Source organism: Pseudophryne corroboree, chromosome 6 (assembly GCF_028390025.1).
Source record: "Pseudophryne corroboree isolate aPseCor3 chromosome 6, aPseCor3.hap2, whole genome shotgun sequence".
In the NCBI taxonomy this organism is placed as follows: Eukaryota; Metazoa; Chordata; class Amphibia; order Anura; family Myobatrachidae; genus Pseudophryne; species Pseudophryne corroboree.
The window spans coordinates 173,529,857-173,546,343 of record NC_086449.1 but is presented as its reverse complement, the minus strand read 5'-3'; the positions used below and the strand labels follow the sequence as shown (position 1 = coordinate 173,546,343).

Sequence of the window (16,487 nt, the reverse complement as noted above, 5' to 3'; positions counted from 1 at the left end):
CCCAGTTTAAATAAAGCTTAGAATACGTACCTTGATCAATTTTGTACTTCATTACCTGACCAGGAAATCTGCAACTTCTGTTCAGATTTCCCAAACAGAGATGGCCAATTACCAGTGTGGGTTTTGTGAAAATGTGGATAAATTATTAAACTGGAGAATAAAATGTATATTTTCATTTACACAGTCTTCTTTCCTGTACAATCTACCAAGAAAGAGAGTACATGCTGTATGTCTCTCCCTCCAATGCCCCCCCCCCCCCTTCATTCAGTACAATATCATCTGCTGCTTAACATTTGACTTATCTTCATATATCAGTAATCTGTAACAAATGAATTAATATTAAACTAATTTCTCCTCATTTAAGTAATCTAACTGAAGAAACTGCAACAAAAGGATAAGTATGAAGAATGTTTGGAATGCTAAATATGAGAGCAGCCTATGGCCTGACTCAGAGTTGTACGCAAACATGATGGTTTGTGTACAACTCTGATGGTGAAAGATCTGGGCATGTGATGTCACCAAGCCACGGCATGACTGACATGCTGCAGGTTGTCTTGGGGGTGGGTAAGGGGGAGGTGATGGGAGGTGTTTCACCTCTTTTTTCTGGGAGTGCCAAGGCCAGTGTCTGCGTCTTCCAACACAGATTTATAGGCCTTGGCTGCAGAGATGAGACAACATTCTGAGAAGCCTTAGGCTTACTCAGATGGCCGTTTGCGCAGCCAGTGGTTGTGATGAAGATCCAATGATGTGTCTTTGGACACAACACTTAGATCTGTGATACTGGCAGTAGGCGTCTTTTGCCTTCAGACGTCTCCTGTGACATTAGTATATATTTGAACCACTGCTGCGTCCAAAGACTATGGGCCTAATTCAGTTAGGATTGCAAATTCTGCTAATTAGCAGAATTTGCAATCCTCTGGATCATATGCTGGGGGCAGGCCATCGCTGGGCAAGGCCACCCAGCATGCTGAACGGAGCCTCCCCTCGTTGAACAAGCAGAAATTGCGAACGCATCGCAATTTCTGCTTGTTGGCAGAAACTAAGGAAGCCTTCTGCCGGTGCAGCTTAGCTGCGGCCGCAGGAGGCCCGTCGCCATCTTCCCGATCGCGGCGGCTGCGTGTGACATTGTGCCCCTGTTTTGCCACCTCCGCCCGTTTGCGCCGCACCACCCCAGCAACACTCCGTCACCCCCCCCTCATAGAAAGTGCGAGCGCATGTGCAGGATGGGTGCAGCGCATACGCCCGCAAGGCAATTGTAATAATTCCGGTTGGATCGCGATTTGCCATCTAACCTGAATTAGCCCCAAAGTACGTAACAGACTTCTGCTTGCAGTGAGTTCTGTGGCAAGTAGTGAGGCCAACGGAGAAGAAGAGAATGTGCAACTGATGTCACTGAGCTTGCAGGCATCACAGGAGCCACTGGTAAAAGAGCTGTCAGGTTACTAGATAGTACTGCATGAATGATGGAGGGAACTGCTAGAGTCAAAGGGCCTAATTCAGACCAGATCGTAGATGTGCTAAATTTAGCACATCTACGATCAGCTTCCCTGACATGCGGGGAGACGCCCAGCACAGGGCTAGTCCGCTCCGCATGTCAGGCCCTACCCCACCACACAAGTACAAAAACGCTTTTGTACTTGAAGAGTAGCTCCCTACCAGCGCAGCTCCTGCGAACTGGTAGAGAGCTACTCGTCACTGTCCGGATCGCAGCCGCCGCGGTCCATCCCCTGCATGGTCGGGGGAATGCCTGTGTTGCCCAAACTGCGCCCCTAAAACGGCGGCCAAACGGCGCCATCCCATTTCCTCCCGCCCAGCGAATGCCTCTGCCTGTCAATCTGGCAGAGGCAATCACAGGGCTGAGACGGGTGCCGGCTGTCTGGCACGTGCCGGCGCACTGCGGCGCCGGTGCATGCGCAGTTCAGACCTGATCGGCTGCTGTGCGATAACGCACAGCAGTCGTACATGCTGCTAGCTTGTTGTCCATAGTAAAAGATTATCACTCTTATCCTAGTGATTTTCTGTTTCATGGTGTCTCCTGATGTGTCATTAGCCTGGTTAGGGTGTGTATCTGTAGCTCTAAATATGAATACTGCTAATCATTAAATCAACAGTTACTTCTACCAATCTCATGGTGACACGTTCAACCTCGTTATCCTCACCGTTGCTGTTATACAATTGCCATCAATTATATTTATTTTTTATATAGTCTGTTTTTATTGAAAACAATGAAAAAATACACACCGTTTCAGCCTCGGAAAACATAGAATGGACCAACAGAGAGAGAGAGAAAAAAAACAGTGCATACATATTCTTTGTAAGAAAATTCAATAAATCTGGTAGATCACTGCGAGTCATAGAAGCATAAGTCCATTATGAAAGGGAAAAAAAATTAGTATCAAGTCCGGCCGAAACGGCACACATTCCAATATGAAGCACAACTTAATTGAGAGATAAAGAAGGGGGACTAGAGGATGTAGGGAGGGGAGAAGGCATTAAAAAGAGTGAAGAGAAGGAGAGGAAAGAGCAGGGTAGAAAAGTTGGATCTGTACCAAGGTATCTCATTCAAAATATATCAAAATATTCATTGTGAAAAGAAAGTGAGAGACGGGAGTAGATAGCCTCCTATACTGCGTTAAGAATATATCATCTTTGTATAAGGCTGAGGTTTTATAGGTCAACCAGGGAAGCCATATGGAGTTAAAGTCGACAGTCTTGTCTCTAGAAGCTAAAAGTGTTTCGTCCATAACCATATAATAATCTATCCTAGAGAACCAAGTTTTACGTGTAGTAGGACTGGCAGATCTCCACAGAGCAGGTATCGTTGCTCTAGCTGCATTACACAGATGCCGCTGCAATGAAGATTTATAATCTGATCGGGCCATGGAGGAATGATTCAACAACCAGAAGGCCGGGGTAGTGGGGATAGTGATATGAAGAATATCCTGGGATATTGCTATGACGTCGTTCCAGTAAGAAGTTAACAGGGGACAGCTCCACCAGATATGCAATAATGTACCCAAAGCTTTACAGCACCTCCAACAATTGGCAGTAACTGAAGGGCAGATGGCATGTAAGAGGGTGGGGTGTCTGTACCACCTCATTAGAATTTTGTATTGTGTTTCTCTGATCTGAATACAGACGGAGCTACTCTGTGTTTTGAGAAAAATAGCCTCCCATTCCTTGTCGGAAATCAATGATATTTCTGATTCTTCTACTGTGTCATTATTGGATGTCATACAGTTGTGCTAAAGTAATGCAACTCTTTTGCATAGAAAGTGTGTTATTATATTAGTTGTTTCAATGTGTACACATAGACTTCATAGACATTTAACACACTTTGCTTGTGTTAGGGAACTCCAGCACTATTTGTGTAAGACTCCTAGAGCCTGTGTGAGGATCTTCTGCCAATAACAGCAGCTCCTGTTCCAATAGAGCTGTATGTGTTCACCGGTACTTGAGATGCCGCCTGGTCTTAAACCTCTAGCAGTAGGGGCTCACATAATAGGCTGGAGACCCCAAAGTAATAACCTCGAGTGTAGCATATGGCAAGGCAAGAGTTAATTGTAAGCAGACTAGACACAGCAATGGTAACTGCAGATAGACTTTGGCAAGATATGCTGACTGAAGACTGCTGGACTGGAAGTGCACAGGAATAACAACAGGATAATGGTTATTGGAGTAATAAGGTGTAAGTTGCAGGTGAACACAGCCAGGCGATGGTTAACTGCTGGAAACAATCAGGTGCGGTGTGCATTGGGATTTGAAGCAGAGTGCTGGCAGCATGAACCCCAGCCGTAGAGAGACTTGCTGGATGGACTGTGTGACTAGGCCATAGCCTACAATAACAAACAGGATACAGACACAGTGGCTAAGCTGTAACCTGAATACTGGAAATACTCTAGTTAGCCACAGATTTACAACTACAGGCACGGCTGGAGTGGATGTACTTTGTTGTTGACAACCACAGACCCACAGACTGGATGTACACAGAGCCAGCATTGGAAATATATATTTACAGAGACTTGGCAGGAGCCTGAACATGGTTCAAGACCGGACACAAGAGTAACTGGAGGGCCACGGCAAGACAATGACACGGAGCAGGAATGGACACAGGATAGCAGGTACCGGGCAGGATCCAACAGAGCATGGTGCAGGACTGGCAGGGACAACATACTGAGGAATGAGGCAGGATGCAAGGATATGGAACACAATGTCAGGGCACCAGGACACAGGATCAGACAGGCATACAGGGAACTGTACAGGGTACACTGACCATGTGATGAGCTTACTAGGTAATAGGAACTAGGGAATATCACTGGCAGGGAGGAACTGACCAGGATCCCTAATAAAAGGGAGACAGACCAGACACAGGAGTAATCAGGCTGGAGTCAGGTAACAAGGCATTCCAAACAGGTGTGCTGCTGCATGTAGCAGCCAGCATCCTAGTTGCTAGGAGACAGCCGGATAACAGACAGGAAAGAGTCGCAAGTGGCAACTCATAACAGTATGCTGAGAAAAAGATCATTTTTAGTAAAAAATTTTAGTAAAATATTTACTCATTATACAGTAAGCCACAGCCCAGTTGTCATTTTATTAAATGCGTTAAGTGGCTTTTCTCAGTCACTAATGTAAGTCACCCAGGGTTTCCCAAATCAACTCCTAATAGGCTTTATAATGGTCTGCAGGGCTGAAGAGTGAACAGAACTGTGTGTGTGTGTGTGTGTGTGTGTGTGTGTGTGTGTGTGTGTGTGTGTGTGTGTGTGTGTGTGTGTGTGTGTGTGTGAAGAGGTGAAACTAACCAACGGTATAGTACTAACTGTCTGGAAGTACAGTATATACAAAAGGAGTACATTTACTAAGTGGTGGCTTTTGCAAGCTGCCGTTTCGCGGTGGGTATAAGCCCAAAATTTAATATATCAATGATATTAAGAGGAAAGCCAGACAAGTTGTGTTGTTAATATCATTTCAGTATTATATTTTGAACTTAAAACATGCCAAGAAGGTCTGCTTGCAAGAGCTGCCGCTTTCTAAATTTACCCCAAAGGAATTATACATGGTGCATACATCGGGAATGTTTGCAGTGTCGTGACGCAGCACATCTACAAGGCAAACCTAGGAACATATATCCGCCAACTTTACTGATCAGACATTTAAGGTGAAATACTGTAGGCCAAGTTTCTGCTCTGTGAATAATACATTTGTATTGAGGGAGAACCTTCCACTTTCTGGCCCCAAAATCAGGTCTGTCTGTCTATCTGCCAATGCTGAATGCAGAATGTGAACAATTCTGAGATATCAGTGCAACCATCAGTATAAGGGCAGACTTGCTCAGTGTTACAAATACCTTACTTACTCCGTGCCAATTACAAGTTGTCCCCCGATCACAAGTCAGATCTGAGATAGAGATGTTTGTGCACTTTTGTTTAATACATATCTGAAAATAGAAAACAGAGACTACTATAAGATTGTGTATTAGGTTTGTGTAAATGTTGGGATAATGACAACCAGGCTAATGAGTACCTTCTAGTATGTTTGCATTTGGGACAGTCTGGCGTGGTCACACTACGCTGGAGGCTTGGACTAATCACATTAGTGGAAGTGCTACATCTCATGGTGGCTTGCCCAGTGCTATCAAAGCTCTAGGAAGGCCCAAACCCGCCCCTGCCTCCAATACTGTATACACTGGCGCTTGCTCCTGCCTGTACTGCCTACATCAAGTCAGTTGGGAAGCCAGATGTAAAGTAGCCTACTGTCCCAACTAGGCAAGGGACGGTGTTATCCCGAATGTCTGGCATGTACCACACAAGATAACTGTGTGTTTGTGCTGAAGACTTTGTGGAAATGTTCCAATGATACAGTGCTTTGTTAAATTAAAGCTTGCTGTATATGTGTTATATTTTTATATATTGTTGATCCCATATTAGATATTAGACTTATTGCTCAATATGACTAGAGCTTCCCTCTGACACTAAACATGCAATAATCTCTGCCATAATACTCTGTTTGTAATGAAAAGAGGTCTGTCTCTAATAAGACAGGGGAAAAAATGAAACACGTGGACAGCTGACTCCATCCCTTAGATTGGCCACTCTGCTCATACATCTACTATCCGCGTCACTTCCAGTTCCGGAAAGACGGAACAGAAAGAAATAGCATTACATATTAAAACAGATACAGCGGGGAACGAGGGGCCACCTGCATGTCACTTCCGGCGGAAGTAAGCGGGAAGTAGTGTAATCAGGAGCCAATTAAGCCCAATTCAATAGGGTTTATAAACCGGAGAGAGAATGAGCACTCTATCCATTCTTGAAAAAGGTGTTTTACACCAAAACGCATTGATTGGATACTGTGCTCTTGCCGAATATATATTGTTCATGCCATTTGAATTACAACCAGCTGCATTGTGACACTGCATGTTTTTAAATATCGCATGAATTATTCACAAATCAGTTCAATTGTTCATGTCTTTTGAATTATGTTTCCATGATTTTATTATGTATGTTTTTTATAAGAATAAATACTTTTTACAATATAAAAAGTTGTTTTCTCTGTGAGAAATCCTGCGGTTTTTAAGCACCCATCAGTGATCCTACCTATAGAAATTATTCATACATCTACTAGGACAGGTGCAGTTTTTCAAGTGCATTTATGAAATTATGGCAGAGGTGGAGACGGTTTTAGCCAGAGCCGGCCTTAACCAATATGATGCCCTAGGCAAGATTTTGGCTGGTGCCCCCTAGCACCGCTGCTAGTTTTGCAGGAGATGCCTGGCATGAGTCAGCTGGCAGCTCTGCTAACATCGGGCGCCTTTTGTTTATGAAAATGCATCTTATTTGCATTACTATGTGGCTAGGATGCACAAGCAGCTTCTGTTGATTAAAATGATATGCAGCATGCCTATATTCTGTGTGCGACTGTGGCTGTATCTGCATACGAAATGCTACATTACAGTGATTTCCAGGAATACACTGCAATATAGCATTTCGTATGCAGATACAGCCGCAGTCACACACACACACACACAATATAGGCATGCCGCATATCATTTTAATCAGCAGAAGCTGCTGGTGCCCCTAAGCATACCAAATGCCCTAGGCATTTGCCTAGTTTGCCTATGCCTAAGGCCGGCTCTGGTTTTAGCCCTGTACACACAGCACTTGTTGCTGTCATGTGTAATGGGTGTGTTCCATCTTGTGCTCCTGGGTACTCATGATTTGTATGTCAGGACTACAATTACTTTTGAATCAGTGGGTTACTGAAGGACTACAAGGACAAGCAAATCTTTCTTCATCTGGGGCCCTGCGGGTCTTGTGGATCTGTGTCTGCCAAATGGGAGTGACAGTGAAGTGGGACCGCTGTCAGCACCAGAGGAGGAGCCATCACACACCTAGATCGCTTACCAGTGGTGATCTCTGACAGACTGGTGCAGTGGTATACATGTACCTTATTCACATATCAGCTGTTTCTATCACTGCAGTATGGCTTATGCTTAAAAGTGCTTTAATTGCTGTGCTTGTTCTTGTCCTTAGTAGTGCTTTATTCACTGCTGGTACAGGTTGAGTATCCCATATCCAAATATTCCGAAATACGTAATATTCCGAAATACGGACTTTTTTGAGTGAGAGTGAGATAATGAAACCTTTGTTTTTTGATGGCTCAATGTACACAAACTTTGTTTAATACACAAAGTTATTAAAAATATTGTATTAAATAACTTTTAGGCTGTGTGTATAAGGTGTATATGAAACATAAATGAATTGTGTGAATGTACACACACTTTGTTTAATGCACAAAGTTATAAAAAATATTGTCTAAAACCACCTTCAGGCTGTATGTATAAGGTGTATATGAAACATAAATGCATTCTGTGCTTAGATTTAGGTCCCATCACCATGATATCCCATTATGGTATGCAATTATTCCAAAATACGGAAAAATCCCATATCCAAAATACCTCTGGTCCCAAGCATTTTGGATAAGGGATACTCAACCTGTATCCCTTTTTTATTAACAAACATGAAATATTATATTACTGAATATTTGTCTGGGTGTGAGATATGTTCCCATATCTACATTACTGAGAGCGAATGATGGGAGGTAGCTGACTTGGTGTGGGAGTCTTTGCTGTTTACCCCCTGTCAAACCCTATGCTGGAAAGCCAAGGGCAGTTTAGCCAACGTGTCCCTAATATCATGACGATGGTCTTGACAGCCTATTGGGGGATATTACATTTTTTAAATTGTCAAAAATCCTTCCCCGATTGTTGCTTTTCAAAAACTTTTTTATACTTTTCATGTACTTTAGATTTTCATAATGAAGCTCCTGTTTGGAGCCAACTGTGGGACCTTTTCCAACCAGGTGGAAATAAACCAACTGTAATACTTTGGAGTCGTCCTGTGTATGATTTATTATGAGACCTGTGTGTTTTGTGATAAATTCCAGTATAAGTCCACTTGATTTCATGATGCAAGAAAATAAAATGTGAAAAATGCAATACAGGATACATACTTACATACATTTAATAATAATAATACATTTAATAATAATACATACATTTAATAATAGGGGGGTCGGGAGAGTGGGAGCTCCTCTGAAATGTCGGCTAGGTACTGCATAGTTGGGTGTTGCTAGGTCACATTAGGGAGAGGAGTGAACATTAGAGACTTTTTTTTAGTTCCGAAGCAGTAGGCCATCGATATCCCCTTACCCCCCATGAAATCCTAAAATCTTGATCTGGCCAAACTTGGAGAGTTGGGAGGTAAATACTTAGGAAACTGTAAAATAACTAATTTCTCTCTACTGTAATTTTACCTTTGATTTCAAGCATTCAACTCAAGCATACAAGTCACATTTCAAGTAAACATGCCTAGAACACATCAATGTAAACAGGTAAGGTAATCATCAGTCATAAAGGTGCTTTCTTTTTTCATGAGAAATGTTTTATAGCAGTTAGATTGCTTACCTTATTTTCACCACACTTTGTGCCATCATTTACCCAAAGAGGATAATTATCTGTCAAAGAATCCGCTGCCACACAGGTATGATTTCCAGTAGTGTAGTAAGAGAGAGCCAGATATTCCTTGTATACTGTATCTATGTCCGTGATCATACATTGTAATTTGCCGCATAATACATCACTGGAGATATATAACAAACAAAGGGTGGGATTATAGCAACCCACTATGGGGGTAATTCAGATCTAATCGCAGCAGCACATTTGTTAGCAGTTGGGCAAAACCATGTGCACTGCAGGTGGGGCAGATATAACATGTGCAGGGAGAGTTAGATTTGGGTGGGTTATTAGTTTCTGTACAGGGTAAATACTGGCTGCTTCTATTTTACACTACAATTTAGATTTCAGTTTGAACACACTCCACCCAAATCTAACTCTCTCTGCATGGCGTGGCGGCCACTTTGCTGGCATTTTGCACATGCGCAGTAGAAAAATCACCGGAAAAATAGCGACCGTGACACTTTCCTGGAGACCTGTGCATGTATACTAGACTCTGGGACAGCGCTAGAGTTTCCTAGTGCTCTTCCGACTAGAGCCGAGGAGGCCTGGACAGAGACTGCACACAGGCCTTCACCTCTCTTGATGCACCCCTGGTACATGGTACTTACTTATATATCTGCTGAGAGTGAATATGACTTACGCTGTGTGACAACTTGCATAAAATCCCTTGACACCTCCGCAGTTTCCAAACCTATTGCCTTTGACATTTTGCTCCTGGTAGCATTCCAGGTCGGCATTTCCTGCAGCTGAGAAATTGAACCAAACTTTTTACTACATTTTTATTATTAAACAAACGGCTATAATAATAACAACAGAGACTGTAGTGGCATTAAACTGTTCGGGATGCAAAATGTACCAGGGCAAAGAGACAAATGAATAAATTAAATCAATGAGCACAGATCCAATGTAACTGTTCTACAATACAGGTGACATCCACCGTGAGAGAATGCATCATGCAATCGGCTTAACAGCCGTCCATTGCTAATAACCCTTTCAGACCTACATCCAGGTCCGAGCCAGGTTAATGAACACGGTTTCAAGTCAACCCATGTTATAGCTGCTCAAACCCCTTATTATTCTAATAATTTTTGTAGTCAAGACTGTGGAGTATACTGGAGTATGAGAGGTGAGGCTCTGCATCCCCTACCTACCCTGATCACACGTCACTGCTGCATGGTCTCGCCTATTGTTTGCTCTCTAGAGGTGCTGCAGCAACTTAAACCCGTTTTCCACTGACATAAAAGTCCAGGGCTAGTGCATGTGAACCCAGGATTTTTGTCAGTGGAAATGGCTCAACCCGGGGCCAGCAACCTACGAATCTAACCCTTCTAGCGAGCAGGGTTTTTCCCAGGAAGGACCCAGGTAAGGCTAAGTCAATTTGACCCGGTGCCCGTTTACAGCATAGGAAGAGCCGGTGGTTGGAGATGATCACCGGCGCTGCACCTGTGTGCAGTGACATCGCTGTCCCGGCAATAAGCTGGGTCCAGTAGTCTGACTGAAAGGGGTCTCAGCCGGGTCACACCAGGTTGGACCCGTGTACAAAACCCTGGGTGCAACCAGTCTTTTTAATCTGAAAGGGATATTTGAAAAACTACCAGGCGCAGGTATACAGAGGCACGACATGACAATCTAAATTGATTTACTGTGCAATAGGGTAAATGTCACCACTCCTTTCATTACAGAAAACATTTGGGCTTTACCTCTAAGAACCAATGTTCATGATAAGACACAGTCAATCAGGGCCTTCAGAGCTCTTGATTGGCTGTGCTTTATCTTGCAGATAAGACACAGCTCATGAATGGCTGGGGAGCCACACATGGGGATGGGTCTGTAACTCTCCCCTCACTACACTAAGCTACAGTGTCCATTGAGTCTCCTACCTGCATCCCTGTGTCTTCTCTTGCTGCTGCTGACTGAGCTTCAACTACAGTGTACTTCCTGGTCACATGACACATCCAAGTGTCCATCAGTGCACAAGGCCCGCTCCCACACTCAGAGGCATGCCTCTATTAGATCCCTTTCTGTGCATGGTGTGGCCCCGCCCCCAGCTCTGCAAAGCAGTGTCTGACTGTAGAATCCAGCAGAGCTGTTGCTGCCTTATCTCTCATCTCTTACTTATTTTTACCTGGCGATGTGCAGGTTTTAAGTAGTGATGTGTACCGGACATTTTTCGGGTTTTGTGTTTTGGTTTTGGATTCGGTTCCGCGGCCGTGTTTTGGATTCGGACGCGTTTTGGCAAAACCTCCCTGAAAATGTTTTGTCGGATTCGGGTGTGTTTTGGATTCGAGTGTTTTTTACAAAAAACCCTCAAAAACAGCTTAAATCATAGAATTTGGGGGTCATTTTGATCCCATAGTATTATTAACCTCAATTTCCAGTCTATTCTGAACAACTCACACCTCACAATATTATTTTTAGTCCTAAAATTTGCACCGAGGTCGTTGGATGACTAAGCTAAGCGACCCAAGTGGCCGACACAAACACCTGGCCCATCTAGGAGTGGCACTGCAGTGTCAGGCAGGATGGCACTTCAAAAAAATAGTCCCCAAACAGCACATGATGCAAAGAAAAATGAGAGAAAAAAAGAGGTGCAAGATGGAATTGTCCCTCCCACCCACCCTTATGTTGTATAAACAGGACATGCACACTTTAACGAACCCATCATTTCAGCGACAGGGTCTGCCACACAACTGTGACTGAAATGACTGGTTGGTTTGGGCCCCCACCAAAAAAGAAGCAATCAATCTCTCCTTGCACAAACTGGCTCTACAGAGGCAAGATGTCCACCTCCTCCTCATCGTCCGATTCCTCACCCCTTTCACTGTGTACATCCCCCTCCTCACAGATTATTAATTCGTCCCCACTGGAATCCACCATCTCAGGTCCCTGTGTAATTTCTGGAGGCAATTGCTGGTGAATGTCTCCACGGAGGAATTGATTATAATTCATTTTGATGAACATCATCTTCTCCACATTTTCTGGAAGTAACCTCGTACGCCGATTGCTGACAAGGTGAGCGGCTGCACTAAACACTCTTTCGGAGTACACACTGGAGGGGGGGCAACTTAGGTAAAATAAAGCCAGTTTCTGCAAGGGCCTCCAAATTGCCTCTTTTTCCTGCCAGTATACGTACGGACTGTCTGACGTGCCTACTTGGATGCGGTCACTCATATAATCCTCCACCATTCTTTCAATGGTGAGAGAATCATATGCAGTGACAGTAGACGACATGTCAGTAATCGTTGGCAGGTCCTTCAGTCCGGACCAGATGTCATCACTTGCTCCAGACTGCCCTGCATCACCGCCAGCGGATGGGCTCGGAATTCTTAGCCTTTTCCTCGCACCCCCAGTTACGGGAGAATGTGAAGGAGCAGCTGTTGACGGGTCATGTTCCGCTTGACTTGACAATTTTCTCACCAGCAGGTCTCTGAACCTCTGCAGACTTGTGTCTGCCGGAAAGAGAGATACAACGTAGGTTTTAAATCTAGGATTGAGCACGGTGACCAAAATGTAGTGATCTGATTTCAACAGATTGACCACCCGTGAATCCTGGTTAAGCGAATTAAGGGCTCCATCCACAAGTCCCACATGCCTAGCGGAATCGCTCTGTTTTAGCTCCTTCTTCAATGTCTCCAGCTTCTTCTGCAAAAGCCTGATGAGGGGAATGACCTGACTCAGGCTGGCAGTGTCTGAACTGACTTCACGTGTGGCAAGTTCAAAGGGTTGCAGAACCTTGCACAACGTTGAAATCATTCTCCACTGCGCTTGAGTCAGGTGCATTCCCCCTCCTTTGCCTATATCGTAGGCAGATGTATAGGCTTGAATGGCCTTTTGCTGCTCCTCCATCCTCTGAAGCATATAGAGGGTTGAATTCCACCTCGTTACCACCTCTTGCTTCAGATGATGACAGGGCAGTTTCAGGACTGTTTGCTGGTGCTCCAGTCTTCGGCACACGGTGGCTGAATGCCGAAAGTGGCCCGCAATTCTTCGGGCCACCGACAGCATCTCTTGCACGCCCCTGTCGTTTTTTAAATAATTCTGCACCACCAAATTCAATGTATGTGCAAAACATGGGACATGCTGGAATTTGCCCAGATGTAATGCACGCACAATATTGCTGGCGTTGTCCGATGTCACAAATCCCCAGGAGAGTCCATTTGGGGTAAGCCATTCTGCGATGATGTTCCTCAGTTTCCGTAAGAGGTTGTCAGCTGTGTGCCTCTTCTGGAAAGCGGTGATACAAAGCGTAGCCTGCCTAGGAACGAGTTGGCGTTAGCGAGATGCTGCTACTGGTGCCGCCGCCGCTGCTGTTCTTGCTGCGGGAGGTAATACATCTACCCAGTGGGCTGTCACAGTCATATAGTCCTGAGTCTGCCCTGCTCCACTTGTCCACATGTCCGTGGTTAAGTGGACATTGGGTACAACTGCATTTTTTAGGACACTGGTGACTCTTTTTCTGAGGTCTGTGTACATTTTTGGTATCGCCTGCCTAGAGAAATGGAACCTAGATGGTATTTGGTACCGGGGACACAGTATCTCAATCAAGTCTGTAGTTTCCTGTGAATTAACGGTGGATAAAGGAAACACGTTTCTCACCCCCCAGGCTGCCAAGGCCTGAGTTATCCGCTTTGCAGCAGGATGACTGCTGTGATATTTCATCTTCCTCACAAAGGACTGTTGGACAGTCAATTGCTTACTGGAAGTAGTACAAGTGGTCTTCCGACTTCCCCTCTGGGATGACGATCGACTCCCAGCAGCAACAACAGCAGCGCCAGCAGCAGTAGGCGTTACACTCAAGGATGCATCGGAGGAATCCCAGGCAGGAGAAGACTCGTCAGATTTGCCAGTGACATGGCCTGCAGGACTATTGGCTTTCCTGTGTAAGGAGGAAATTGACACTGAGGGAGTTGGTGGTGTGGTTTGCAGGAGCTTGGTTACAAGAGGAAGGGATTTAGTGGTCAGTGGACTGCTTCCTCTGTCATCCAAAGTTTTTGAACTTGTCACTGACTTATGATGAATGCGCTGCAGGTGACGTACATGGGAGGATGTTCCGAGGTGGTTAACGTCCTTACCCCTACTTATTACAGCTTGACAAAGGCAACACACTGCTTGACACCTGTTGTCCGCATTTGTGTTAAAATAATTCCACACCGAAGAGGTGATTTTTTTTTTGTAATTTGACCAGGCATGTCAATGGCCATATTCGTCCCACGGACAACAGGTGTCTCCCCGGGTGCCTGACTTAAACAAACCACCTCACCATCAGAATCCTCCTTGTCAATTTCCTCCTCAGCGCCAGCAACACCCATATCCTCATCTTGGTGTACTTCAACAGTGACATCTTCAATTTGACTATCAGGAACTGGACTGCGGGTGCTCCTTCCAGCACTTGCAGGGGGCGTGCAAATGGTGGAAGGCACCACCTCTTCCCGTCCAGTGTTGGGAAGGTCAGGCATCGCAGCCGACACAATTGGACTCTCCTTGGGGATTTGTGATTTAGAAGAACGCACAGTTCTTTGCTGTGCTTTTGCCAGCTTAAGTCTTTTCATTTTTCTAGCGAGAGGATGAGTGCTTCCATCCTCATGTGAAGCTGAACCACTAGCCATGAACATAGGCCAGGGCCTCAGCCGTTCCTTGCCACTCCGTGTCGTAAATGGCATATTGGCAAGTTTACGCTTCTCCTCAGACGCTTTTAATTTTGATTTTTGGGTCATTTTACTGAACTTTTGTGTTTTGGATTTTACATGCTCTCTACTATGACATTGGGCATCGGCCTTGGCAGACGACGTTGATGGCATTTCATCGTCTCGGCCATGACTAGTGGCAGCAGCTTCAGCACGAGGTGGAAGTGGATCTTGATCTTTCCCTATTTTACCCTCCACATTTTTGTTCTCCATTTTTTCAATGTGTGGAATTATATGCCAGTATCAATAGCAATGGCCTACTACTATATATACTGCGCACAACTGAAATGCACCACAGGTATGGATGGATAGTATACTTGACGACACAGAGGTAGGTAGAGCAGTGGCCTACTGTACCGTACTGCTATATATTATATACTGGTGGTCAACAAACTGTGCAAAACTGAAATGCACCACAGGTATGGATGGATAGTATACTTGACGACACAGAGGTAGGTAGAGCAGTGGCCTCCTGTACCGTACTGCTACATATTATATACTGGTGGTCAGCAAACTGTGCAAAACTGAAATGCACCACAGGTATGGATGGATAGTATACTTGACGACACAGAGGTAGGTAGAGCAGTGGCCTTCTGTACCGTACTCCTATATATTATATACTGGTGGTCAGCAAAATTATGCACTGTACTCCTACTATATACTACAATGCAGCACAGATATGGAGCGTTTTTCAGTCAGAGAACGTATAAAACTGGTGGTCACTGGTCAGCAAAACTCTGCACTGTACTCCTCCTATATAATACTGCTGGTCCCCAGTCCCCACAACAAAGCAGTGTGAGCACAGATATATGCAGCACACTGAGCACAGATATGGAGCATTTTTCAGGCAGACAACGTATAATACTGGTGGTCACTGGTCAGCAAAACTCTGCACTGTACTCCTCCTATAATACTGCTGGTCCCCAGAATAAAGATATGCAGCCCCCTGAAACAAAGTGAGAGGACGCTAGCCACATCCTCTCACTATCATTTCCAATGCACGAGTGAAAAATGGCGGCGACGCGCGACTCCTTATATAGAATCCGAATCTCGCGAGAATCCGATAGCGGGATGATGACGTTCGGGCGCGCTCGGGTTAACCGAGCCATACGGGAGAATCCGAGTATGCCTCGGACCCGTGTAAAATGGGTGAAGTTCGGATTCCGAGGAACCGAACCCGCTCATCTCTAGTTTTAAGTCAGGTATTAACCCTCTGTTCTGATGGGTTTATTTACATACCTTCCAACATGACCCTCTCCAGGAGGGACGAAATGCTCTGTTCCTGGGCTTTTCTCTTAATCTATGATTGCCGGCGCCTGTTTGAACACGTTAATGGATAAAATAGGTGTTTCACCACAGATGATGGCAATCGTAAGTTAAGAGGTTAGTCCAGGAGTAGAGCATTCTGTCTCCCTTCTGGAGAGGGTCATGTTGGGAGGTATGGGTTTATCACTTATAAATAAGAACACTGTCATGTCACCAATTAGTCTAAAAAGACAGCCGGAAGCTCTAGGACAAAGCACCGTAAACAGTCCAGGTTTTAAGAAAATCTATGCTTAAGCACAGGTGACTAATGCTGCTTTCAGATCGCAAATGCCGGATCCTACCCGGTAAGAGAAACGTGTCCTCACCGGGTGGGATCCGGCATTTGCTCTCCTCTGCTGGCTTTCCAACCCGGCAATATACCGGGTCGGTTGCCATAGCAGCGGGGGGCGCAGCAGCAGCAGGGGCGGGGGTGGAGGCGGCGCTGGGAGATAAGCTCATCTCCTGTGCCGCCTCTCCCTAGGCTC

General features: G+C 45.0%; 1 protein-coding gene across 4 annotated transcripts in view; it reads right to left on the bottom strand.

The window, feature by feature from the left end:
- LOC134936845 (disintegrin and metalloproteinase domain-containing protein 9-like) overlaps positions 1-16,487 on the bottom strand; it is a 211,728-nt gene that overhangs the window by 59,802 nt on the left and 135,439 nt on the right. For 2 of the 4 annotated variants that reach the window (XM_063932126.1, XM_063932128.1), the window contains 3 exons: positions 9,654-9,759; positions 8,963-9,137; positions 5,345-5,434 (listed from right to left, as the gene is read on the bottom strand). In XM_063932126.1, coding sequence (XP_063788196.1) covers positions 5,345-5,434; positions 8,963-9,137; positions 9,654-9,759 — 371 coding nt within the window. The remainder of the gene's footprint in view (positions 1-5,344; positions 5,435-8,962; positions 9,138-9,653; positions 9,760-16,487) is intronic. The other 2 variants (XM_063932127.1, XM_063932129.1) reach the window with 1 other exon arrangement.